General features: G+C 38.4%; 1 protein-coding gene across 1 annotated transcript in view; it reads left to right on the forward strand.

The window, feature by feature from the left end:
- LOC128647289 (uncharacterized) overlaps window positions 1-21,658 on the forward strand; it is a 340,270-nt gene extending 318,612 nt beyond the window's left edge. The window contains exon 12 of the mRNA XM_053700082.1: window positions 21,521-21,658. Within this exon, the coding sequence (XP_053556057.1) occupies window positions 21,521-21,658 (138 nt within the window). The remainder of the gene's footprint in view (window positions 1-21,520) is intronic.
- Window positions 21,659-26,368: the final 4,710 nt, after the last annotated feature.

A 26,368-nucleotide genomic window follows, 5' to 3' on the forward strand; every position in this document is an offset into this window, starting at 1 on the left:
TATATATATATATATATATATATATATATATATATATATATATATATATATAACCCTAGAAGTAGATCCTTTAACTTCTGATGACTCTCATTATTGGCTGCTGTGTCCCTGACACTGAGCTCCAAGCGGTGACTCATGCAGTGAATTGCAACAACATGCTTTCTCTGTCCTTTTAGCTTCTGCACAACTCTTCCATTTTTTCCCAGCATCACTGCTGCTCTATCTGTGCCTATTGCAACTAGTTTCTTCTTCCATGACTGGTCAAGGTGTTGTGTAACTGCTGCATTTACTGCCTGAGAAATTGTTTCAGCATCAGCCTTTTCAACTGACTGCAAAGCCACAAATCTTGTGTGTACCTTGCCTTCTATTGCAAATCTAGCATAAATAATTTCTTCCTCCACCACTGCACTATCAACTGAACCATCACACAAGACTGCAACAAACTTGGCAGCTGCATATTTTGTTTTTGTATGTTTTCTTTCTTCCTGTGCAATAAAGTGTACAAATGACCGTGCTGATATGGCATTAAGATAGATATCTCCCACATCCAAACCCTTCATTTTGTCAAGTCTGTAGAAACAAAATAGTCAAGAGATAAAAATTAGCATTTGGGATATAAAAAAGTAATATAAACCAAGCACACAGTTAGGGAAAAGCCAAACAAATAAAAACATACACTTTACTTACTTGCACAAATCTGGAAAGCCAGAGAAAGGCCTCGATTTAATGGCAAGGAGATGAGCATTGCGAAACAGTAGTTTTAGTTTCTCTGTCTGTGCCTTTGTCATGGTAGCGATTGCCTGTCCAGCAGGTGTTTCAGTCTGCTTTAATTTTCGGTTTGACTCACACTGGACACTCCACAGATGCCTGATGAAAGCTCATGTGATCGAATACCTTCAAGTTTTATTGTGCTGGAACCTTCCACAAATGCATTCCGTTTGAAAATGCCTGGCATACTCTACATAGCATAACCTGTTTTGAGCTGTTGTACACAAGCCACTCTCTCTTTCCCCCTTATTATTAATCATTCAGCTGTCTTTGAATTGTCTCTCTCTCTTTTCCTTTTAATATTGTCTGGCCCTTTCTCTCTTTTCTGCATCATCTACCTTCTTCTTTGATGGTTCACAGTAATGCAAACCTGAGCAGCACTTTCTTTCATTATTTCTGCTGCTATTGTAGTCCATACAAAATTGTGCATCAGCTGCAACCTCGCTAACAAGGTGCCCCACAAAACATAAAGCGCCTGCCATTAACGAGGAGCTTTGCTGTGACATCAATGTGATCTGGAACACCAGCTTGTATCAATGCTCCCAAATAAAAGTGCGTATGCTCCCTAAAAATATAGTACGCCCTGATGTGACATCACTAACAACGGACAAGCAAGCTAGATGGAATTAATGCGCTGCACAAGCTAGATGGAATTAATGCGCTGCGCTAGTATTTAGTATTAAGGCGCTGCTGTAAAAAAAATAGTGCGGGAAATAGTGTGGCTGCAGTATGAAAAAAAAGATACAACACATTATGCCCCCCAAAAAATAGTGCAAAGCTGCCAATGGTGAGATCGCCAGCCGGGCTGGTAAATTGTAAATTTTACTTGCCCGCAAGAATTTTTACTTCCCATTGGCGACCGGACCAGTCTATTCATATGCGCTGTATATATATATATATATATATATATATATATATATATATATATATATATATATATATACATATATATACATATATATATATATATATATATATATATATATATATATACAGTATATACATATATGTATATATATATATATATATATATATATATATATATATATATATATATATATATATATATATATATACATAAATATACATATATAACATAATTTATGTAAGAACTTACCTGATAAATTCATTTCTTTCATATTAGCAAGAGTCCATGAGCTAGTGACGTATGGGATATACATTCCTACCAGGAGGGGCAAAGTTTCCCAAACCTCAAAATGCCTATAAATACACCCCTCACCACACCCACAATTCAGTTTAACGAATAGCCAAGAAGTGGGGTGATAAAAAAGTGCGAAAGCATATAAAATAAGGAATTGGAATAATTGTGCTTTATACAAAAATCATAACCACCACAAAAAAAGGGCGGGCCTCATGGACTCTTGCTAATATGAAAGAAATGAATTTATCAGGTAAGTTCTTACATAAATTATGTTTTCTTTCATGTAATTAGCAAGAGTCCATGAGCTAGTGACGTATGGGATAATGATTACCCAAGATGTGGATCTTTCCACGCAAGAGTCACTAGAGAGGGAGGGATAAAATAAAGACAGCCAATTCCTGCTGAAAATAATCCACACCCAAAATAAAGTTTAATGAAAAACATAAGCAGAAGATTCAAACTGAAACCGCTGCCTGAAGTACTTTTCTACCAAAAACTGCTTCAGAAGAAGAAAATACATCAAAATGGTAGAATTTAGTAAAAGTATGCAAAGAAGACCAAGTTGCTGCTTTGCAAATCTGATCAATCGAAGCTTCATTCCTAAACGCCCAGGAAGTAGAAACTGACCTAGTAGAATGAGCTGTAATCCTTTGAGGCGGAGTTTTACCCGACTCAACATAGGCAAGATGAATTAAAGATTTCAACCAAGATGCCAAAGAAATGGCAGAAGCTTTCTGGCCTTTTCTAGAACCGGAAAAGATAACAAATAAACTAGAAGTCTTTCGGAAAGACTTAGTAGCTTCAACATAATATTTCAAAGCTCTAACAACATCCAAAGAATGCAACGATTTCTCCTTAGAATTCTTAGGATTAGGACATAATGAAGGAACCACAATTTCTCTACTAATGTTGTTGGAATTCACAACTTTAGGTAAAAATTCAAAAGAAGTTCGCAACACCGCCTTATCCTGATGAAAAATCAGAAAAGGAGACTCACAAGAAAGAGCAGATAATTCAGAAACTCTTCTGGCAGAAGAGATTGCCAAAAGGAACAAAACTTTCCAAGAAAGTAATTTAATGTCCAATGAATGCATAGGTTCAAACGGAGGAGCTTGAAGAGCCCCCAGAACCAAATTCAAACTCCAAGGAGGAGAAATTGACTTAATGACAGGTTTTATACGAACCAAAGCTTGTACAAAACAATGAATATCAGGAAGATTAGCAATCTTTCTGTGAAAAAGAACAGAAAGAGCAGAGATTTGTCCTTTCAAAGAACTTGCGGATAAACCTTTATCTAAACCATCCTGAAGAAACTGTAAAATTCTCGGAATTCTAAAAGAATGCCAAGAAAAATGATGAGAAAGACACCAAGAAATATAAGTCTTCCAGACTCTATAATATATCTCTCTGGATACAGATTTACTAGCCTGTAACATAGTATTAATCACAGAGTCAGAGAAACCTCTTTGACCAAGAATCAAGCGTTCAATCTCCATACCTTTAAATTTAAGGATTTGAGATCCTGATGGAAAAAAGAACCTTGCGACAGAAGGTCTGGTCGTAGCGGAAGAGTCCACGGATGGCAAGAGGCCATCCGGACAAGATCTGCATACCAAAACCTGTGAGGCCATGCCGGAGCTACCAGCAGAACAAACGAGCATTCCTTCAGAATCTTGGAGATTACTCTTGGAAGAAGAACTAGAGGCGGAAAGATATAAGCAGGATGATACTTCCAAGGAAGTGATAATGCATCCACTGCTTCCGCCTGAGGATCCCGGGATCTGGACAGATACCTGGGAAATTTCTTGTTTAGATGAGACGCCATCAGATCTCTTTCTGGAAGCTCCCACATTTGAACAATCTGAAGAAATACCTCTGGGTGAAGAGACCATTCGCCCGGATGCAACGTTTGGCGACTGAGATAATCCGCTTCCCAATTGTCTATACCTGGGATATGAACCGCAGAGATTAGACAGGAGCTGGATTCCGCCCAAACCAGAATTCGAGATACTTCTTTCATAGCCAGAGGACTGTGAGTCCCTCCTTGATGATTGATGTATGCCACAGTTGTGACATTGTCTGTCTGAAAACAAATGAACGATTCTCTCTTCAGAAGAGGCCAAGACTGAAGAGCTCTGAAAATTGCACGGAGTTCCAAAATATTGATCGGTAATCTCACCTCCTGAGATTCCCAAACTCCTTGTGCCGTCAGAGATCCCCACACAGCTCCCCAACCTGTGAGACTCTGTTGAAATTACAGTCCAGGTCGGAAGCACAAAAGAAGCCCCCTGAATTAAACGATGGTGATCTGTCCACCACGTTAGAGAGTGTCGTACAATCGGTTTTAAAGATATTAATTGAGATATCTTTGTGTAATCCTTGCACCATTGATTCAGCATACAGAGCTGAAGAGGTCACATGTGAAAACGAGCAAAGGGGATCGCGTTCGATGCAGCAGTCATAAGACCTAGAATTTCCATGCATAAGGCTACCGAAGGGAATGATTGTGACTGAAGGTTTTGACAAGCTGAAATCAATTTTAGACGTCTCTTGTCTGTTAAAGACAGAGTCATGGACACTGAATCTATCTGGAAACCCAGAAAGGTTACCCTTGTCTGAGGAATCAATGAACTTTTTGGTGAATTGATCCTCCAACCATGATCTTGAAGAAACAACACAAGTCGATTCGTATGAGATTCTGCTAAATGTAAAGACTGAGCAAGTACCAAGATATCGTCCAAATAAGGAAATACCACAATACCCTGTTCTCTGATTACAGACAGAAGGGCACCGAGAACCTTTGTAAAAATTCTTGGAGCTGTAGCTAGGCCAAACGGCAGAGCCACAAACTGGTAATGCTTGTCCAGAAAAGAGAATCTCAGGAACTGATAATGATCTGGATGAATCGGAATATGCAGATATGCATCCTGTAAATCTATTGTGGACATATAATGCCCTTGCTGAACAAAAGGCAAGATAGTCCTTACAGTTACCATTTTGAACGTTGGTATCCTTACATAACGATTCAATATTTTTAGATCCAGAACTGGTCTGAAGGAATTCTCCTTCTTTGGTACAATGAAGAGATTTGAATAAAACCCCATCCCCTGTTCCAGAACTGGAACTGGCATAATTACTCCAGCCAACTCTAGATCTGAAACACAATTCAGAAATGCTTGAGCTTTCACTGGATTTACTGGGACACGGGAAAGAAAAAATCTCTTTGCAGGAGGTCTAATCTTGAAACCAATTCTGTACCCTTCTGAAACAATGTTCTGAATCCAAAGATTGTGAACAGAATTGATCCAAATTTCTTTGAAAAAACGTAACCTGCCCCCTACCAGCTGAGCTGGAATGAGGGCCGCACCTTCATGTGGACTTAGAAGCAGGCTTTGCCTTTCTAGAAGGCTTGGATTTATTCCAGACTGGAGATGGTTTCCAAACGGAAACTGCTCCTGAGGATGAAGGATCAGGCTTTTGTTCTTTGTTGAAACGAAAGGAACGAAAATGATTATTAGCCCTGTTTTTACCCTTAGATTTTTTATCCTGTGGTAAAAAAGTTCCTTTCCCACCAGTAACAGTTGAGATAATAGAATCCAACTGAGAACCAAATAATTTGTTACCCTGGAAAGAAATGGAAAGTAGAGTTGATTTAGAAGCCATATCAGCATTCCAAGTTTTAAGCCATAAAGCTCTTCTAGCTAAAATAGCTAGAGACATAAACATGACATCAACTCTGATAATATCAAAAATGGCATCACAGATAAAATTATTAGCATGCTGAAGAAGAAGAATAATATTATGAGAATCATGATCTGTTACTTGTTGCGCTAAAGTCTCCAACCAAAAAGTTGAAGCTGCAGCAACATCAGCCAATGATATAGCAGGTCTAAGAAGATTACCTGAACACAGATAAGCTTTTCTTAGAAAGGATTCAATTTTCCTATCTAAAGGATCCTTAAACGAAGTACCATCTGACGTAGGAATAGTAGTACGTTTAGCAAGGGTAGAAATAGCCCCATCAACTCTAGGGATTTTGTCCCAAAATTCTAATCTGTCAGACGGCACAGGATATAATTGCTTAAAACGTTTAGAAGGAGTAAATGAATTACCCAATTTATCCCATTTTCTGGAAATTACTTCAGAAATAGCATTAGGAACAGGAAAAACTTCTGGAATAACCACAGGAGATTTAAATACCTTATCGAAACGTTTAGAATTAGTATCAAGAGGACCAGAATCCTCTATTTCTAAAGCAATTAGTACTTCTTTAAGTAAAGATTATCTCATATGACATTGAGGTTTTTAAATGTAAGCAGGTTTTTTATATATGTATGTGCAATAAATACTTGTTTTAAATGGTATAACACTATTGCAGCTTTGTTCCATTTCTATACTCATCATTGGGAGACATTTGGGACCACTTGAGTTTTTACCATAACCCAGGAAACAATGGAGAAATAATAGTGGAATTCTGTGAAGCTTGGCAAGAAAGAACCAGCAGTCCACAGATCTAATCCTATTCCTAAAGGGCCGGTCTAAACAGCACACCCCTATCCTGAGATCATCACTTACCTCATCAGATTGGGGTAACTTCTTGTAGTCATTTTAGAAGATTACCACTAGGATTATAAAAGTTATACACCTATAAAAGTGTTAAGCACACCTTGAATCTATATCTACACTGGATATTTAAATGAACCGTTGTTCTATGCACAACTCTATTCCATATTTGCTCAAAACTTGGACATTTTGGGACTTTATTATTGTCATATATTTTTTGTGTCAAATTATATTTTTGTGTCGTCACATCACTCCGTTGACAATTGATTATTAATTTATATTTGACATAGGATTAAAACTGAATACCTACTGCATGAGATTTTTCTGATAAAATTATATTTAAATTTCACTGTGACATCCACTATTAGATACCTATTAATGGTAACATTCACCATCTTTCTAATATTCTCCATATTGATATAGTTATATATCCTATATTATATATTTCTTTGACACCAGGTGTAGCGCCATTTAACCCTGTTCTGTTCTCTTTGTACACATATAATCTAGGATTTTAGAAGGTTCTCTTCTAATAATACCTATATTGGGGTTTGAGCTGCTTGAAATAGCCTAATTTCTGGAAATCTTTGAGAGATTATTTGGCTACACCCTTAGCATTTTTGTTATCTCCTTTATTTTAGCGCCTTCATTTTTTGTTCTCTTTTTGCTTCATATATATATATATATATATATATATATATATATATATATATATACACTTAAAAAGCTCCCATAGCATAGCTATAGAGTGACTAAATGTTAAGAAATGATACTTACAAATAGACACTTGTCCACAAGCAAACAAGCAGCAGACAGACAGAGCAGTACTGAAACATATCAGCAGATGTAATGGAATAGGAGTATATTGTAGATCCATAAAGGGAGGCAAAGTACAAGTCCCTGTGACCAACTATGGAAGGTTTACTGGGCCTGAATATAGACTAAAAATCCCACTCTCTGAAGAATCAAATGCACATCTTTATTCTCCAACCACCTACAGTAGAGGCAAAGTAAAGACTGGAGAAGGTTTTATAGGGCTCTTGGGGTTTGGGAATGTTTGCCTCCTCCTAGTGGTAGAGAAGAGTAATTCCCAGGAGTAATGGATTGTTGATTCTCACCACCTATATGAAAGAAATGTATGTGTGAATCCTTGGAGCGGGTTAAAAATGTACGCCCATTACATAAAAATTTGAAGGGGAATTACCAAAATACATATAACTAAAATATATGACAAATACACATTAAAATAACCTAAAGAGGCTTATAGAATTCCAATATAATAAAAAAAATACTACTTACCAATAGGCACACTATTACCGGACGAAACCTGTAGGAAGCCAAACCAGTGCTGACAAATATCATCTGGAGCTGGATTAGGATTATATAAATGACCCAACAGGAGGAGGCAAAAGACAGGTCCCTGTGACACCTGTGAAAGGCTTGTGACTAATTCCTAACAGGTGAAAGCTATGCCACTAACCACACTCTAAATACATTCCCCCAACAAACAATGCCCTCTGAGGGGAATCTAAGAACCCCTCTCACCAAAGAAACTGCACATCTTCATTCTTCACCTTCCTACAGCAGAGGTAAAGACAAGGCTAGTTTCTTGTAAGGTGGGAGTGGTTTTATAGAGCTCTTGGGATTTAGGAATCATTGTCTCCTCCTAGTGGCAGGGAAGGGTAATTCTCAGGAGTAATGGATAGTGTATTCTCACCTCCTGTATGAAAGAAAATATGTTCAAACACCCAATGTGCAATAAGTAGATCCTTCATCTGAACAATCAGGGCTGTCTTTAACACAGGGCAAAAGGGGCAGCTGCCCAGGGCCCAGTCTTTGTTGAGGGGCCCAAGAGTCATGCCAGACTGCTGTCATGTGACATGGGGAACACACACAGTCAGAGCCAATACTGTCACAGTCAAAAGTTCTCTGCTTATATTTATTTGTAAGAAACTGTGTCAGACTGTGCCGGTGTCATGTGACATGCCAAGCTATTGCCATGTGCTGTTTTAGATGTGCACTGTGCAGCACTGAATGCTAAGCCCTAACTCGTCATCCAGCCATTCCCACTGCATCAGAAAAGGTCCTGTTGGGGTTACCACTGTTACCAGGTAACTGCTCTGGTGGTGGGGATTGTTCAGGGTAGGGCTGACTGTAGGCGCATGCAGCAGAAAGCTGGTGCAGCAGGCACATGAGGATTTGAGCATTTGTGCAACTGCGCACACTACTTTCTTCCGTCTTGAGGCTGTGTGACCCATCTCGCACTGTATCCATGCAGCCTTGGGCAGACAGCATCCAGTCTGCTGGTCCCCTTAGCCCTGCTATTTCTGCTGTGGCCCTAAGATCAACTAACTGAAGTTTGTTAGGGGAACAGTGCTTTGTAGAAAGGTGTCAGTGGGAAGAATAAGTGAGTGCACACATGCCCCTCCCTCATGCAGCATTGTCTAGTGCAAGGTAAGAGGGAACTTGTTCCTAGCAAAGAAGTGACATGTGCTGCTGTGGCTGATGTATAGTGTCATGCTGATACTTCACACATTAAGGTTTATTTTTATAGTTTTTTTTTTCTCTCTGTCTCAGATTTTACAGCTTCCCATAGTAGTTCTGCTGTTCCAGTCAGTAAACTTATATTTGTCTGCACCTCCATGCTTCCTAATCAGTCTTTACCATGCTTTGCTGCTGTTGGCTGCCCTAAATCTCTTTAACCAGCTAACCTCACACCAGAATCACATTCAAAAGCATATTAAATGAATCGGAGGAATTTATATATTTACTTATTAGTAGGGATGGACGAATGTTTTGCAACATTCGAAAAATGAAATGAATTTTAACACATTCGTTCGAATCGAATTTTGAATGTTTACATAACATTCTAACATTCGATTTTCGAATATTCGGTTTCAAATTTTACGATTACATTCGAAAATATTAGTTTCGAAATATCGAATTTATATTTGTTATAGTATTTCTTATGCTTTCTTTAAATGTAATATTCGAAATATGCAATATTCGAATTAGAAAAATTCTAATTTATATGGCCTAGATTTAGAGTTCGGCGGTAAAAGGGCTGTTAACGCTCCACGGGCTTTTTTCTGGCCGCACCATAAATTTAACTCTGGTATCGAGAGTTAAAACAAATGCTGCGTTAGGCTCCAAAAAAGGAGCGTAGGGCATTTTTACCGCAAATGCAACTCTCGATACCAGAGTTGCTTACGGACGCGGCCGGCCTCAAAAACGTGCTCGTGCACGATTCTCCCATAGGAAACAATGGGGCTGTTTGAGCTGAAAAAAAACCTAACACCTGCAAAAAAGCAGCGTTCAGCTCCTAACGCAGCCCCATTGTTTCCTATGGGGAAACACTTCCTACGTCTGCACCTAACACTCTAACATGTACCCCGAGTCTAAACACCCCTAACCTTACACTTATTAACCCCTAATCTGCCGCCCCCGCTATCGCTGACCCCTGCATTACAGTTTTAACCCCTAATCTTCCGCTCCGTAAACCGCCGCAACCTACGTTATCCCTATGTACCCCTAATCTGCTGCCCTAACATCGCCGACCCCTATGTTATATTTATTAACCCCTAATCTGCCCCCCACAACGTCGCCGACACCTGCCTACACTTATTAACCCCTAATCTGCCGAGCGGACCTGAGCGCTACTATAATAAAGTTATTAACCCCTAATCCGCCTCACTAACCCTATCATAAATAGTATTAACCCCTAATCTGCCCTCCCTAACATCGCCGACACCTACCTTCAATTATTAACCCCTAATCTTCCGATCGGAGCTCACCACTATTCTAATAAATGTATTAACCCCTAAAGCTAAGTCTAACCCTAACACTAACACCCCCCTAACTTAAATATAATTTACATATAACGAAATAAATTAACTCTTATTAAATAAATTAATCCTATTTAAAGCTAAATACTTACCTGTAAAATAAACCCTAATATAGCTACAATATAAATTATAATTATATTTTAGCTATTTTAGGATTAATATTTATTTTACAGGCAACTTGGTATTTATTTTAACCAGGTACAATAGCTATTAAATAGTTAATACCTATTTAATAGTTACCTAGTTAAAATAAATACAAAATTACCTGTAAAATAAATCCTAACCTAAGATATAATTAAACCTAACACTACCCTATCAATAAAATAATTAAATAAACTACCTACAATTACCTACAATTAACCTAACACTACACTATCAATAAATAAATTAAACACAATTCCTACAAATAAATACAATTAAATAAACTAGCTAAAGTACAAAAAATAAAAAAGAACTAAGTTACAGAAAATAAAAAAATATTTACAAACATAAGAAAAATATTACAACAATTTTAAACTAATTACACCTACTCTAAGCCCCCTAATAAAATAACAAAGCCCCCCAAAATAAATAATTCCCTACCCTATTCTAAATTTAAAAAGTTACAAGCTCTTTTACCTTACCAGCCCTGAACAGGGCCCTTTGCGGGGCATGCCCCAAGAAGTTCAGCTCTTTTGCCTGTAAAAGAAAACATACAATACCCCCCCCCCCAACATTACAACCCACCACCCACATACCCCTAATCTAACCCAAACCACCCTTAAATAAACCTAACACTAAGCCCCTGAAGATCTTCCTACCTTGTCTTCACCATACCAGGTTCACCGATCCGTCCTGGCTCCGATATCTTCATCCAACCCAAGCGGGGGCTAGACATCCACTGAAGAAGTCCAGAAGAGGGTCCAAAGTCTTCCTCCTATCCGGCAAGAAGAGGACATCCGGACCGGCAAACATCTTCTCCAAGCGGCATCTTCTATCTTCTTCCATCCGGTGCGGAGCGGGTCCATCTTGAAGCAGGCGACGCGGATCCATCCTCTTCTTCCGATGTCTCCCGACGAATGACGGTTCCTTTAAGGGACGTCATCCAAGATGGCGTCCCTCGAATTCCGATTGGCTGATAGGATTCTATCAGCCAATCGGAATTAAGGTAGGAATTTTCTGATTGGCTGATGGAATCAGCCAATCAGAATCAAGTTCAATCCGATTGGCTGATCCAATCAGCCAATCAGATTGAGCTCGCATTCTATTGGCTGTTCCGATCAGCCAATAGAATGCGAGCTCAATCTGATTGGCTGATTGGATCGGCCAATCGGATTGAACTAGATTCTGATTGGCTGATTCCATCAGCCAATCAGAAAATTCCTACCTTAATTCCGATTGGCTGATAGAATCCTATCAGCCAATCGGAATTCGAGGGACGCCATCTTGGATGACGTCCCTTAAAGGAACCGTCATTCGTCGGGAGACATCGGAAGAAGAGGATGGATCCGCGTCGCCTGCTTCAAGATGGACCCGCTCCGCACCGGATGGAAGAAGATAGAAGATGCCGCTTGGAGAAGATGTTTGCCGGTCCGGATGTCCTCTTCTTGCCGGATAGGAGGAAGACTTTGGACCCTCTTCTGGACTTCTTCAGTGGATGTCTAGCCCCCGCTTGGGTTGGATGAAGATATCGGAGCCAGGACGGATCGGTGAACCTGGTATGGTGAAGACAAGGTAGGAAGATCTTCAGGGGCTTAGTGTTAGGTTTATTTAAGGGTGGTTTGGGTTAGATTAGGGGTATGTGGGTGGTGGGTTGTAATGTTGGGGGGGGGGGTATTGTATGTTTTTTTTTACAGGCAAAAGAGCTGAACTTCTTGGGGCATGCCCCGCAAAGGGCCCTGTTCAGGGCTGGTAAGGTAAAAGAGCTTGTAACTTTTTTAATTTAGAATAGGGTAGGGAATTTATTATTTTGGGGGGCTTTGTTATTTTATTAGGGGGCTTAGAGTAGGTGTAATTAGTTTAAAATTGTTGTAATATTTTTCTTATGTTTGTAAATATTTTTTTATTTTCTGTAACTTAGTTCTTTTTTATTTTTTGTACTTTAGCTAGTTTATTTAATTGTATTTATTTGTAGGAATTGTGTTTAATTAATTTATTGATAGTGTAGTGTTAGGTTAATTGTAGGTAATTGTAGGTAGTTTATTTAATTATTTTATTGATAGGGTAGTGTTAGGTTTAATTATATCTTAGGTTAGGATTTATTTTACAGGTAAATTTGTTATTATTTTAACTAGGTAACTATTAAATAGTTCTTAACTATTTAATAGCTATTGTACCTGGTTAAAATAAATACCAAGTTGCCTGTAAAATAAATATTAATCCTAAAATAGCTATAATATAATTATAATTTATATTGTAGCTATATTAGGATTTATTTTACAGGTAAGTATTTAGCTTTAAATAGGATTAATTTATTTAATAAGAGTTAATTTATTTCGTTAGATAAAAATTATATTTAATTTAGGGGGGTGTTAGTGTTAGGGTTAGACTTAGCTTTAGGGGTTAATACATTTATTAGAATAGCGGTGAGCTCCGATCGGAAGATTAGGGGTTAATAATTGAAGGTAGGTGTCGGCGATGTTAGGGAGGGCAGATTAGGGGTTAATACTATTTATGATAGGGTTAGTGAGGCGGGTTAGGGGTTAATAACTTTATTATAGTAGCGGTGCGGTCCGCTCGGCAGATTAGGGGTTAATAAGTGTAGGCAGGTGTCGGCGACGTTGAGGGGGGCAGATTAGGGGATAATAAATATAATATAGGGGTCGGCGGTGTTAGGGGTAGCAGATTAGGGGTACATAGGGATAACGTAGGTGGCGGCGCTTTGCGGTCGGAAGATTAGGGGTTAATTATTTTAAGTAGCTGGCGGCGATGTTGTGGGAGGCAGATTAGGGGTTAATAAATGTAATATAGGGGTCGGCGGGGTTAGGGGCAGCAGATTAGGGGTACATAAGTATAACGTAGGTGGCGGTCGGAAGATTAGGGGTTAAAATTTTTAATCGAGTGGCGGCGATGTGGGGGGACCTCGGTTTAGGGGTACATAGGTAGTTTATGGGTGTTAGTGTACTTTAGGGTACAGTAGTTAAGAGCTTTATAAACCGGCGTTAGCCAGAAAGCTCTTAACTCCTGCTATTTTCAGGCGGCTGGAATCTTGTCGTTAGAGCTCTAACGCTCACTGCAGAAACGACTCTAAATACCAGCGTTAGAAAGATCCCATTGAAAAGATAGGCTACGCAAATGGCGTAGGGGGATCTGCGGTATGGAAAAGTCGCGGCTGTAAAGTGAGCGTTAGACCCTTTAATCACTGACTCCAAATACCAGCGGGCGGCCAAAACCAGCGTTAGGAGCCTCTAACGCTGGTTTTGACGGCTACCGCCGAACTCTAAATCTAGGCCTATGTTTGTAATAGTATTTCTAATATTTGAATTATGCAATATTCTATATAGAAACATTCAAAATGATATATTTGTATCTATTATGTTTCAATTTACTAGATTCCCTCCGTACCACATGAACTATTGAACTTCTGAATAGTATTTGTTAAATAGAATGTTAAATTCGATATTTCAAATGTGTTCATTCAATTTAATTATAAACATTTAAATTCGAAAGTGACATTCGAAAACTGTAAATAGCATTCGATTTTAGAATTTTTAAGAATATTCGTTCTTATCAACATTCGGATTTATAATTTGAATTTCGGTAATAACATTCGTTCTAACATTCGAATTCGGAAATTTACACATTCGCCCATCCCTACTTATTAGTACTACTTAGGTACAGTTTCACATATTGCAATTTATTTCATATTTTTTTAATTATGGGCTAATAATTTAAAAACAATTATAAAATAAATTGATTTAGTTGTTTTTTGGGATGTTGAGGTGGAGCGCGAAATTGCATGGGGGGGCAAGAAAATGTTTGCCCAGGGTCCAGTTAAAGGGACACTGAACCCAAATTTTTTTCTTTCGTAATTCAGATAGAGCATGCAATTTTAAGCAACTGTCTAATTTACTCCTATTATCAATTTTTCTTCGTTTTCTTGCTATCTTTATTTGAAAAAGAAGGCATCTAAGCTTTTTTCTTGGTTCAGAACTCTGGACAGCACTTTTTTATTGGTAGATGAATTTGATCACCAATCAGCAAGGACAACCCAAGTTGTTCACCAAAAATGGGCCGGCATCTAAACTTACATTCTTGCATTTCAAATAAAGATACCAAGAGAATAAAGAAAATGTGATAATAGGAGTAACTTAGAAAGTTGCTTAAAATTCCATGCTCTATCTAAATCATGAAAGAAAAATTTTGGGTTCAGTGTCCCTTTAATATTAAAGATGGCCCTGTGAACAATAATTTTCTTCATTGTGTTAGAAAGTCCCAGATGTTTTTAACAGTTCTGTAGTATATTTCCTCAAAAAGAGAAGGAGAAAAAACACAATGGGGTCAATTTATTATTGGCCGAATTGGGCCAATTCACCCTGTTTCCGCACGAGACTTTAGGCTCGCCACAAACAGGAGTTAAGAAGCAGCGGCCTATAGACCGCTGCTCCTTAACTTATACACAACTTCTGAGGCTGCTACAGCAATCCGCCCGATCCTATACAATCAGGCTGATTGACACCCCCTGCTTGCATCTGCAGGGGGCGGTATTGCACAAGCAGTTCACTAGAACTGCTTGTGAAATGCTGAATACGGACAGCGTATGCTGTCCGCATTCAGCGATGTCTGGCGGACATGATACGCTACAGCATATCATGTCCGCCAGACTTTAATAAATTGACCCCATAGAGCAAATCTGTGTATTTGTAAAATAACTCCCCACACTTTTTTCTCCGTACTCACAATTGATGGAGCTACAATTAGCTCTAAGTAAAGCGTTCTATATAAATCAATCAATCTTAAAAACTTTTAATATGGTGCACAAAGCATACAATTTAATAATAATAATTTTTAACAATAATAACAAGGCCTAAAAGTGTCACTTGGAGTATTGCAAATATTCTGCAGCAAACAAATATAACCAACAATGTGGTACATCTTACTACCAAGACTACAATGTAGTTTCAAGCTGTTCTCACACCCCTCCTGGTGATACGCCTCTTTCCTACAATGTATGTTTCTCCACCTTGCATGGCTGCACATTTATGCCTTTTGTCATTGGCTTATTGATTTGTTCAGCTTGCTCCCAGTAGTGCATTACTCCTTCAACAAAGGATACCAAAAGAACAAAGTAAAATTGATAATAGTAAATATTTAAAAATTATGCACTATCTGAATAACGAAATAAACATTTTGGGTTGCATGTCTCTTTAAATACTCTTTGCAGTTACTACAAAACAATAACATAATTTATGTAAGAACTTACCTGATAAATTCATTTCTTTCATATTGGCAAGAGTCCATGAGCTAGTGACATATGGGATATACAATCCTACCAGGAGGGGCAAAGTTTCCTAAACCTCAAAATGCCTATAAATACACCCCTCACTACACCCACAATTCAGTTTAACGAATAGCCAAGCAGTGGGGTGATAAAGAAAGGAGTAGAAAGCATCAACAAAGAAAATTTGGAAATAATTGTGCTTTATACAAAAAATCATAACCACCATAAAAAGGGTGGGCCTCATGGACTCTTGCCAATATGAAAGAAATGAATTTATCAGGTAAGTTCTTACATAAATTATGTTTTCTTTCATGTAATTGGCAAGAATCCATGAGCTAGTGACATGTGGGATATCAATACCCAAGATGTGGATTCTTCCACTCAAGAGTCACTAGAGAGGGAGGGAATAAAAATAAAAACAGCCATATTCCGCTGAAAAAATTAATCCACAACCCAAAAAAATAAGTTTATTTCATTTATGAAAGAAAAAAACTTAAAACAAAAGCAGAAGAATCAAGCTGAAACAGCTGCCTGAAGAACTTTTCTACCAAAAATTGCTTCCGAAGAAGCAAATACATCAAAACCGTAGAATTTAGTAAATGTATGTAAAGAGGACCAAGTCGCCGCTTTGCAAATCTGATAAACTGAAGCTTCATTCTTAAAAGCCCATGAAGTGGAGACTGATCTAGTAGAATGAGCTGTAATTCTCTGAGGCGGGGCCTGACCCGACTCCAAATAAGCTTGATGAATCAAAAGTTTCAACCAAGAAGCCAAGGAAATAGCTGAAGCCTTTTGACCTTTCCTAGGGCCAGAAAATAAAACAAATACCAGAGGGCGCTAGTATAACTAAAAATGATCACCAAATATAAAGAATGTTAAAAAACAAATAAAAATTAGTTGATTCAAATGGATAATGGCACCTCATTAAAACGAATGTCCCAGTGTAAAAGTCCACTATATAATGTACAGTCTTTTGACTTGACCAAAAAGTTCAAGATTTTCTTAACCGTCAGCAGTGGACTCTCCCTAATGGCAGAACCGAATTCCTTCTTCTCACGGATAGAAGCCAATACTTTCGCAGAGCACACCAGTGTGCTTGTGGGAATAGACTGGTTATCAGAGCAAACCAGCTTGTTCCCTCCGGTATGCTCTCTCCTTACAGGTGTGGATGAAGACAGATCCACTGGCTCCTTACAGCATATCAGGATAACAGAACTTCACTTAGCAGCGGCTTGGTAATGAGAACCTCACTTGTCAAGGAATGGCAGACAATGATAAAAAACAAATCTTTAATCATTAGTAAAACCAAAATCCTTACAATACAAGTAGGTGGACAATGTGTAACAATGATATTTGCTACGCGTTTCTCGGCTCACTTGGCCATTTCCTCTGAGAAAACAGATCTGGATGTAAAGTCTGGTGGCTGAGATAATCCGCCTCCCAATTGTCTACACCTGGGATATGCACCACAGAGATTAGACAGGAGCTGGATTCCGCCCAAGCAAGTATCCGGGATACTTCTTTCATAGCTTGGGGACTGTGAGTCCCACCCTGATGATTGACATAAGCCACAGTTGTGATATTGTCTGTCTGAAAACGAATGAACGGTTCTCTCTTTAGCAGAGGCCAAAACTGAAGAGCCCTGAGAATTGCACGGAGTTCTAAAATATTTATTGATAATCTCGCCTCTTGAGATTTCCAAACCCCTTGTGCTGTCAGAGATCCCCAAACAGCTCCCCAACCTGAAAGACTTGCATCTGTTGAGATCACAGTCCAGGTTGGCCGAACAAAAGAAGCCCCTCGAACCAAACGATGGTGATCTATCCACCATGTCAGAGAGAGTCGTACAATGGGATTCAAGGATATTAATTGTGATATCTTTGTATAATCCCTGCACCATTGATTCAGCATGCAAAGCTGTAGAGGTCTCATGTGAAAACGAGCAAAGGGGATCGCGTCCGATGCTGCAGTCATGAGACCTAAAACTTCCATGCACATAGCCACTGAAGGGAATGACTGAGACTGAAGGTGCAGGCATGCTGTGACCAATTTTAAACATATCTTGTCTGTTAGAGACAGAGTCATGGACACTGAATCTATCTGGAAACCTAAAAAGGTGACCCTTGTATGAGGAATCAAGAAACTTTTTGGTAAATTGATCCTCCAACCATGTTTCCGAAGAAACAACACAAGTTGATTCGATTGAGATTCTGCAGTATGTAAAGATTGAGCTAGTACCAAGATATCGTCCAAATAAGGAAACACCGCAATACCCTGTTCTCTGATTACAGATAGAAGGGCACCCACAACCTTTGAAAAGATTCTTGGAGCTGTTGCTAAGCCAAATGGAAGAGCAACAAATTGTTAATGCTTGTCTAGAAAAGAGAATCTCAGAAACTGATAGTGTTCTGGATGAATCGGAATATGAAGGTATGCATCCTGCAAGTCTATTGTAGACATATAATGTCCTTGCTGAACAAAAGGCCGAATAGTCCTTATAGTCACCATCTTGAAAGTTGGTACTCTTACATAACGATTCAAAATTTTCAGATCCAGAACTGGTCTGAATACATTTTCTTTCTTTGGTACAATGAATAGGTTTGAATAAAACCCCAAACCTTGTTCCTGAGGAGGAACTGGCATGATTACCCCTGAAGACTCCAGGTCTGAAACACACTTCAGAAAAGCCTGAGCTTTTACTGGATTTACAGGGATGCGTGAGAGAAAAAATCTTCTCACAGGAGGTCTTACTTTGAATCCTATTCGATACCCCTGAGAGACAATGCTCTGAATCCAATGATTTTGGACAGATTTTATCCAAAAATCCTTGAAAAACCTTAATCTGCCCCCTACCAGCTGAGCTGGAATGAGGGCCGCACCTTCATGCGGACTTAGGGGCTGACTTTGGTTTCCTAAATGGCTTGGATTTATTCCAATTTGAGGAAGGCTTCCAATTGGAAGCAGATTCCTTGGGGGGAGGATTGAGTTTTTGTTCCTTATTCTGACGAATGGAACGAAAACGGTTAGAAGCCTTAGATTTACCCTTAGGTTTTTTATCCTGAGGCAAAAAAAAATCCTTTTCCCCCAGTGATAGTTGAAATAATAGAATCCAACTGAGAACCAAATAAATTATTACCTTGGAAAGAAAGAGATAGTAATCTAGATTTAGATGTCATATCAGCATTCCAAGACTTAAGCCACAAAGCTCTTCTAGCTAATACAGCTAAAGACATGGCTCTAACATCAATTTTGATAATATCAAAAATGGCATCACAAATAAAATGATTAGCATGTTGCAGTAAGCGAATAACTCTAGATATGTCAGAATCCAATTCATGTTGCGCTAAATTTTCCAACCAGAAAGTTGATGCAGCCGCAACATCAGCCAAAGAAATAGCAGGTCTGAGAAGATGACCTGAATATAAATAGGCCTTCCTTAGATAAGATTCAAGCTTCCTATCTAAAGGATCCTTAAAGGAAGTACTATCTTCCATAGGAATAGTGGTACGTATAGCAAGAGTAGAAATAGCCCCATCAACTTTGGGGATTTTTTCCCAAAACTCTATAGATTTTGCTGGTAAAGGATACAATTTTTTAAACCTTGAAGAAGGAATAAAAGAAGTACCTGGCTTATTCCATTCCCTAGAAATCATATCAGAAATAGCCTCAGGAATGGGAAAAAAACCCCTGGAGAAACCACAGGAGGTTTAAAAACAGCATTTAAATGTTTATTAGACTGAACGTCAATAGGACTGGTTACCTCAATATCCAAAGTAATTAACACTTCTTTTAATAAAGAACGCATATACTCTATTTTAAATAAATAAGCAGATTTGTCAGTGTCAATGTCTGAGGAAGGATCTTCTGAATCAGATAGATCCTCATCAGAAGAGGATAAATTATTATGTTGTTGGTCATTTGAAATTTCATCAGCCAAATGAGAAGTTTTAAAAGACCTTTTACGTTTATTAGAAGGTGGAAATGCAGACAAAGCCTTCTGAATAGAATCAGAAACAAATTCTTTACAATTTACAGGTATATCCTGCACATTAGAAGTTGAAGGAACTGCAACTGGCAATGTACTATTACTGATGGAAACACTATCTGCATGTAAAAGTTTATCATGACAACTATTACAAATGACATTCGGTGGAATAATTTCTACAATTTTACAACAAATGCACTTAGCTTTGGTAGAACCGATGTCATGCAGCAATGTTCCAGCAGAAACTTCTGAGGCAGGATCAGATTGGGACATCTTGCACAATGTAAGAGAAAAAAACAACACATAAAGCAAAATTATCTATTTCCTTATATGACAGTTTCAGGAATGGGAAAAAATGCAATAGCATAGGCCTCTGATAGCAAAAAGCAAGAGGCAAACATACAAGGGGTATTGAAATAATGAAAAAAAATTTAAATAACCGGAAATGACACACTCGCGTCACTAATGACGCCGCCGTGTGAAAGATCTCGGCGTCACATATGACGCTGGAAATTACGAAGTTGCGTCATAGACGTCTTTTTTCTCGCCAAAAAAAATGTTCACGCCAAGAATGACGCAATAAAGTTTAGCATGTTACGCACCCACGGGCCTAATACCCGCAATAGCAAGAAGTAGTCAATTGAAAAAAAGACTAAACCCCAGGTAAGAAATAAATTTCTTAAAATGTTTAAATTCCCCAGATATGAAACTGACAGTCTGCTGAAGGAAATACATGAACCTGACTCATGGCAAATATAAGTACAATACATATATTTAGAACTTTATATAAATGCATAAAGTGCCAAACCATAGCTGAGGTGTCTTAAGTAATAAAAAACATACTTACCAAAAGACACCCATCCACATATAGCAGATAGCCAAACCAGTACTAAAACAGTTATTAGTAGAGGTAATGGTAAATTGAGAGTATATCGTCGATCTGAAAAGGGAGGTAGGAGATGAATCTCTACGACCGATAACAGAGAACCTATGAAATAGACCCCCGTTAGGGAAATCATTGTATTCAAATAAGTGATACTCCCTTCACGTCCCTCTGACATTCACTGTACTCTGAGAGGAATCGGGCTTCAACAATGCTGAGAAGCGCATATCAACGTAGAAATCTTAGCACAAACTTACTTCACCACCTCCATAGGAGTCAAAGTTTCTAAAACTGAATTGTGGGTGTGGTGAGGGGTATATTTATAGGCATTTTGAGGTTTGGGAAACTTTGTCCCTCCTGGTAGGATTGTATATCCCATACATCACTAGCTCAAGGACTCTTGCCAATTACATGAAAGAAATATACACTATGAAGTATTTTGTAGGCAATAACTGTTTGTGTAAATCTAATGGAAGATATTGGCTTTGCTCTGATATGTTGGGTGAAGTTTGGTTGTAAGTGGATAAGGAATTTGTGGGGTTTAAGATGTGAGCATGAAGGGACACAGGAATGCATAGGTTTCATAGGTTTCAGTGCTGAGGGACTTGTTATCATACCTATCCTTTTTAACCTATGATAACTTAGCAACAACATGGTGGCACCATAAACTATAAAGAAACATCAATAGTTAAACATGTAATATAACTTAAAAACCTTAAAAAACTAATATCCATACCTTTAAAAAAATATTCTGTACATACTGTCCCTTTAAAAATAGCTGCTGCATATTTTAATATTGGTGTGGAAAAAAGAAATGTAGATCAGTAGTAGTCCATATTATTGAATAAACTTTGTGTTGTAAATAACTGCAATGATTTTGTTATTTTATTTCCAGCAAGAAACTATTGTCAATACAGAAGAACAAAACACAAAGGACATACATCTACAGCATGTCGACTGCCACGTGATGGAAATGATAGAAGAATCATTATATGAAAAAAGAAAAATCCAATTTAATATATGTCAGGTTTAATATAAGCTTTACTATTTCAGCACCAGGGGATCCTGTATTCTGCAAACTTTTCTGGAAACAAAAAAATCTTTAAGGATCCCATGTTCTAATCTGCAGGCAACAAGAAAGCTTTATGGGTCCCTTGTACTAATCTGCGAGGGACAAGAAAGCTTAATGGGTCCCATATACTATCTGCGGGCAACAAGAAAGCTTTATGAGTCCCATTTACAAATCTGCAGGCAACAAGAAAGTCTAATGGGTTGCATGTACTAACCTGTGGGCAATAAGAAAGATTTATGGGTACCATGTACAGTACTAAACTGCAGGTGCACAAGGTTTCTGACATAGGAACATGTCCACTATCTTCACAGTGAGTGGGTGATGAACACTGTACATCCGCTTCCCCCATGTACTGTTGCATAAGTATTTGCTTGTGCAGTGCCAAGCCTGCTCTCAACTAGGGCCTGTCAATCACTCCAAACATGTTGTACCTCTTCCACCTCATACGACCTTGCAAGATTGTTTTGCAAGGGCTCCAAAGCAGCATTCGCTGCTTAGTACATGGAGCCCAATATAATAACTTCCACAGAAAAGAGAAGTAAATAAATGACAAATTGCTAGTTATATTATAAAGAAGTAAAAATTCTCATCATGTGTATCTAATTTCTTTTCAAATACAAATATAAAAAAATATTGATACTTGTTTGATTTTTTACAGTGACAATTTCTTAAAGTATAACTGAATTTGGATTCTTACAAATGCAAACAAATCCCTTATATTGCTGTATTCTTTGGATTTGCTTAAATAAATTAAAGGGACAATCTACACTAGAATTGTTATTGTTTAAAAAGAAAGATAATACCTTTATTTACCATTCCTTAGCTTTTCATAACCAACACAGTTATAATAATACACTTTTTTACCTCTGTGATTACCTTGTAGCTAAGCCTCTGCAGACTGTCCCCCCCTATTTCAGTTCTTTTGACAGACTTGCATTTTAGCCAATCAGTGCTGACTTCTAGGTAACTCCCCGGGCATGAGCACAATGTTATTTATATGACACACATGAATTAACGCTCCCCAGTTGTGAAAAAATGTCAGAATGCATTCAGATAAGAGGTGGCCTTCAAGGGCTAAGAAATTTGCATATGAGCCTCCTAGGTTTAGCTTTCAACTAAGAATGACAAGAGAACAAAGCAAAATTGATGATCAAAGTAAATTGGAAAGTTGTTTAAAATTGCATGCCCTATCTGAATCATGAAAGTTTATTTTTGACTAGACTGTCCCTTTAATTAACAAATACAGTTCTATTATTCACGAAGATAACATTGTTAATCTTAAGGTGGGATAAAATTCTGAAGGTGGAAAAGGCTTCTAATTTACAGATTTACATTATTAAATAGTGACTCAGCAATGACCCTATTAAATCTTGACCCCATTAAAATTAAAAAAATAATAATAATATATAAATGTATGCTTACCTGATAAATTAATTTCTTTCATGGTGGTGAGAGTCCACAATCCGTTACATATGGGAATTACTTCCCTACCACTAGGAGGAGGCAAAGTTTCCCAAACCCCAAGAGCGCTATAAAACCCCTCCCACCTCACACATACCTTAGTCTAACATAGCCAAGCAAGTGAGTTAAAAAGGAATAAGAGCCAAAAAAGGAGCAGGAAAAAAAAAAGATGTGCTCAAAACAAATCAACCCAAGAAAACAACAAAGGGTGGGGGCTCATGGACTCTCATCACCATGAAAGAAATTAATTTATCAGGCAAGCATACATTATGTTTTCTTTCATACAGCTGGTGAGAGTCAATGATCGGTTACAAATAGGAACTAATACCCAAGCTGTGGAAGTCCACGCGCAGTTACATAAAAGGAGGGATCGAAAAAACATAATTTATGTAAGAACTTACCTGATAAATTCATTTCTTTCATATTAGCAAGAGTCCATGAGCTAGTGACGTATGGGATATACATTCCTACCAGGAGGGGCAAAGTTTCCCAAACCTCAAAATGCCTATAAATACACCCCTCACCACACCCACAAATCAGTTTAACGCATAGCCAAGAAGTGGGGTGATAAGACAAAAGTGCGAAAGCATAAAAAATAAGGAATTGGAATAATTGTGCTTTATACAAAAAATCATAACCACCACAAAAAGGGTGGGCCTCATGGACTCTTGTTAATATGAAAGAAATGAATTTATCAGGTAAGTTCTTACATAAATTATGTTTTCTTTCATGTAATTAGCAAGAGTCCATGAGCTAGTGACGTATGGGATAATGACTACCCAAGATGTGGATCTTCCACGCAAGAGTCACTAGAGAGGGAGGGATAAAATAAAGACAGCCAATTCCGCTGAAAATAATCCACACCCAAAATAAAGTTTAAATCTTATAATGAAAAAAACTGAAATTATAAGCAGAAGAATCAAACTGAAACAGCTGCCTGAAGTACTTTTCTACCAAAAACTGCTTCAGAAGAAGAAAACACATCAAAATGGTAGAATTTAGTAAAAGTATGCAAAGAAGACCAAGTTGCTGCTTTGCAAATCTGATCAACCGAAGCTTCATTCCTAAACGCCCAGGAAGTAGAAACTGACCTAGTAGAATGAGCTGTAATCCTTTGAGGCGGAGTTTTACCCGACTCGACATAAGCATGATGAATTAAAGATTTCAACCAAGATGCCAAAGAAATGGCAGAGGCCTTCTGACCTTTCCTAGAACCGAAAAGATAACAAATAGACTAGAAGTCTTTCGGAAATTCTTAGTAGCTTCAACATAATATTTCAAAGCTCTAACTAAATCCAAAGAATGCAATGATCTCTCCTTAGAATTCTTAGGATTAGGACATAATGAAGGAACCACAATTTCTCTGCTAATGTTGTTAGAATTCACAACCTTAGGTAAAAATTTAAAAGAAGTTCGCAACACCGCCTTATCCTGATGAAAAATCAGAAAAGGAGACTCACAAGAAAGAGCAGATAATTCAGAAACTCTTCTAGCAGAAGAGATGGCCAAAAGAAACAAAACTTTCCAAGAAAGTAATTTAATGTCCAATGAATGCATAGGTTCAAACGGAGGAGCTTGAAGAGCCCCCAGAACCAAATTCAAACTCCAAGGAGGAGAAATTGACTTAATAACAGGTTTTATACGAACCAAAGCTTGTACAAAACAATGAATATCAGGAAGATTAGCAATCTTTCTGTGAAAAAAGAACAGAAAGAGCAGAGATTTGTCCTTTCAAGGAACTTGCAGACAAACCTTTATCCAAACCATCCTGAAGAAACTGTAAAATTCTCGGAATTCTAAAAGAATGCCAGGAAAAATGATGAGAAAGACACCAAGAAATATAAGTCTTCCAGACTCGATAATATATCTTCCTAGATACAGATTTACGAGCCTGTAACATAGTATTAATCACAGAGTCAGAGAAACCTCTTTGACTAAGAATCAAGCGTTCAATCTCCATACCTTTAAATTTAAGGATTTGAGATCCTGATGGTAAAAAGGACCTTGCAACAAAATGTCTGGTCTTAACGGAAGAGTCCATGGTTGGCAAGAGGCCATCCGGACAAGATCCGCATACCAAAACCTGTGAGGCCATGCTGGAGCCACCAGCAGAACAAACGAGCATTCCTTCAGAATCTTGGAGATTACTCTTGGAAGAAGAACTAGAGGCGGAAAGATATAGGCAGGATGATACTTCCAAGGAAGTGACAATGCATCCACTGCTTCCGCCTGAGAATCCCTGGATCTGGACAGATACCTGGGAAGTTTCTTGTTTAGATGAGAAGCCATCAGATCTATTTCTGGAAGTCCCCACATTTGAACAATCTGAAGAAATACCTCTGGGTGAAGAGACCATTCGCCCGGATGTAACGTTTGGCGACTGAGATAATCCGCTTCCCAATTGTCTATACCTGGGATATGAACCGCAGAAATTAGACAGGAGCTGGATTCCGCCCATACCAGTATTCGAGATACTTCTTTCATAGCCAGAGGACTGTGAGTCCCTCCTTGATGATTGATATATGCCACAGTTGTGACATTGTTAATTTGTTTTCAGACAGACAATGTCACAACTGTGGCATATATCAATCATCAAGGAGGGACTGACAGTCCTCTGGCTATAAAAGAAGTATCTCGAATACTGGTATGGGCGGAATCCAGCTCCTGTCTAATTTCTGCGGTTCATATCCCAGGTATAGACAATTGGGAAGCGGATTATCTCAGTCGCCAAACGTTACATCCGGGCGAATGGTCTCTTCACCCAGAGGTATTTCTTCAGATTGTTCAAATGTCAGAGAAACCTCTTTGACTAAGAATCAAGCGTTCAATCTCCATACCTTTAAATTTAAGGATTTGAGATCCTGATGGTAAAAAGGACCTTGCGACAAAAGGTCTGGTCTTAACGGAAGAGTCCATGGTTGGCAAGAGGCCATCCGGACAAGATCCGCATACCAAAACCTGTGAGGCCATGCTGGAGCCACCAGCAGAACAAACGAGCATTCCTTCAGAATCTTGGAGATTACTCTTGGAAGAAGAACTAGAGACGGAAAGATATAGGCAGGATGATACTTCCAAGGAAGTGACAATGCATCCACTGCTTCCGCCTGAGGATCCCTGGATCTGGACAGATACCTGGGAAGTTTCTTGTTTAGATGAGAAGCCATCAGATCTATTTCTGGAAGTCCCCACATTTGAACAATCTGAAGAAAT

The sequence above is a fragment of the Bombina bombina genome, chromosome 2 (assembly GCF_027579735.1).
Source record: "Bombina bombina isolate aBomBom1 chromosome 2, aBomBom1.pri, whole genome shotgun sequence".
In the NCBI taxonomy this organism is placed as follows: Eukaryota; Metazoa; Chordata; class Amphibia; order Anura; family Bombinatoridae; genus Bombina; species Bombina bombina.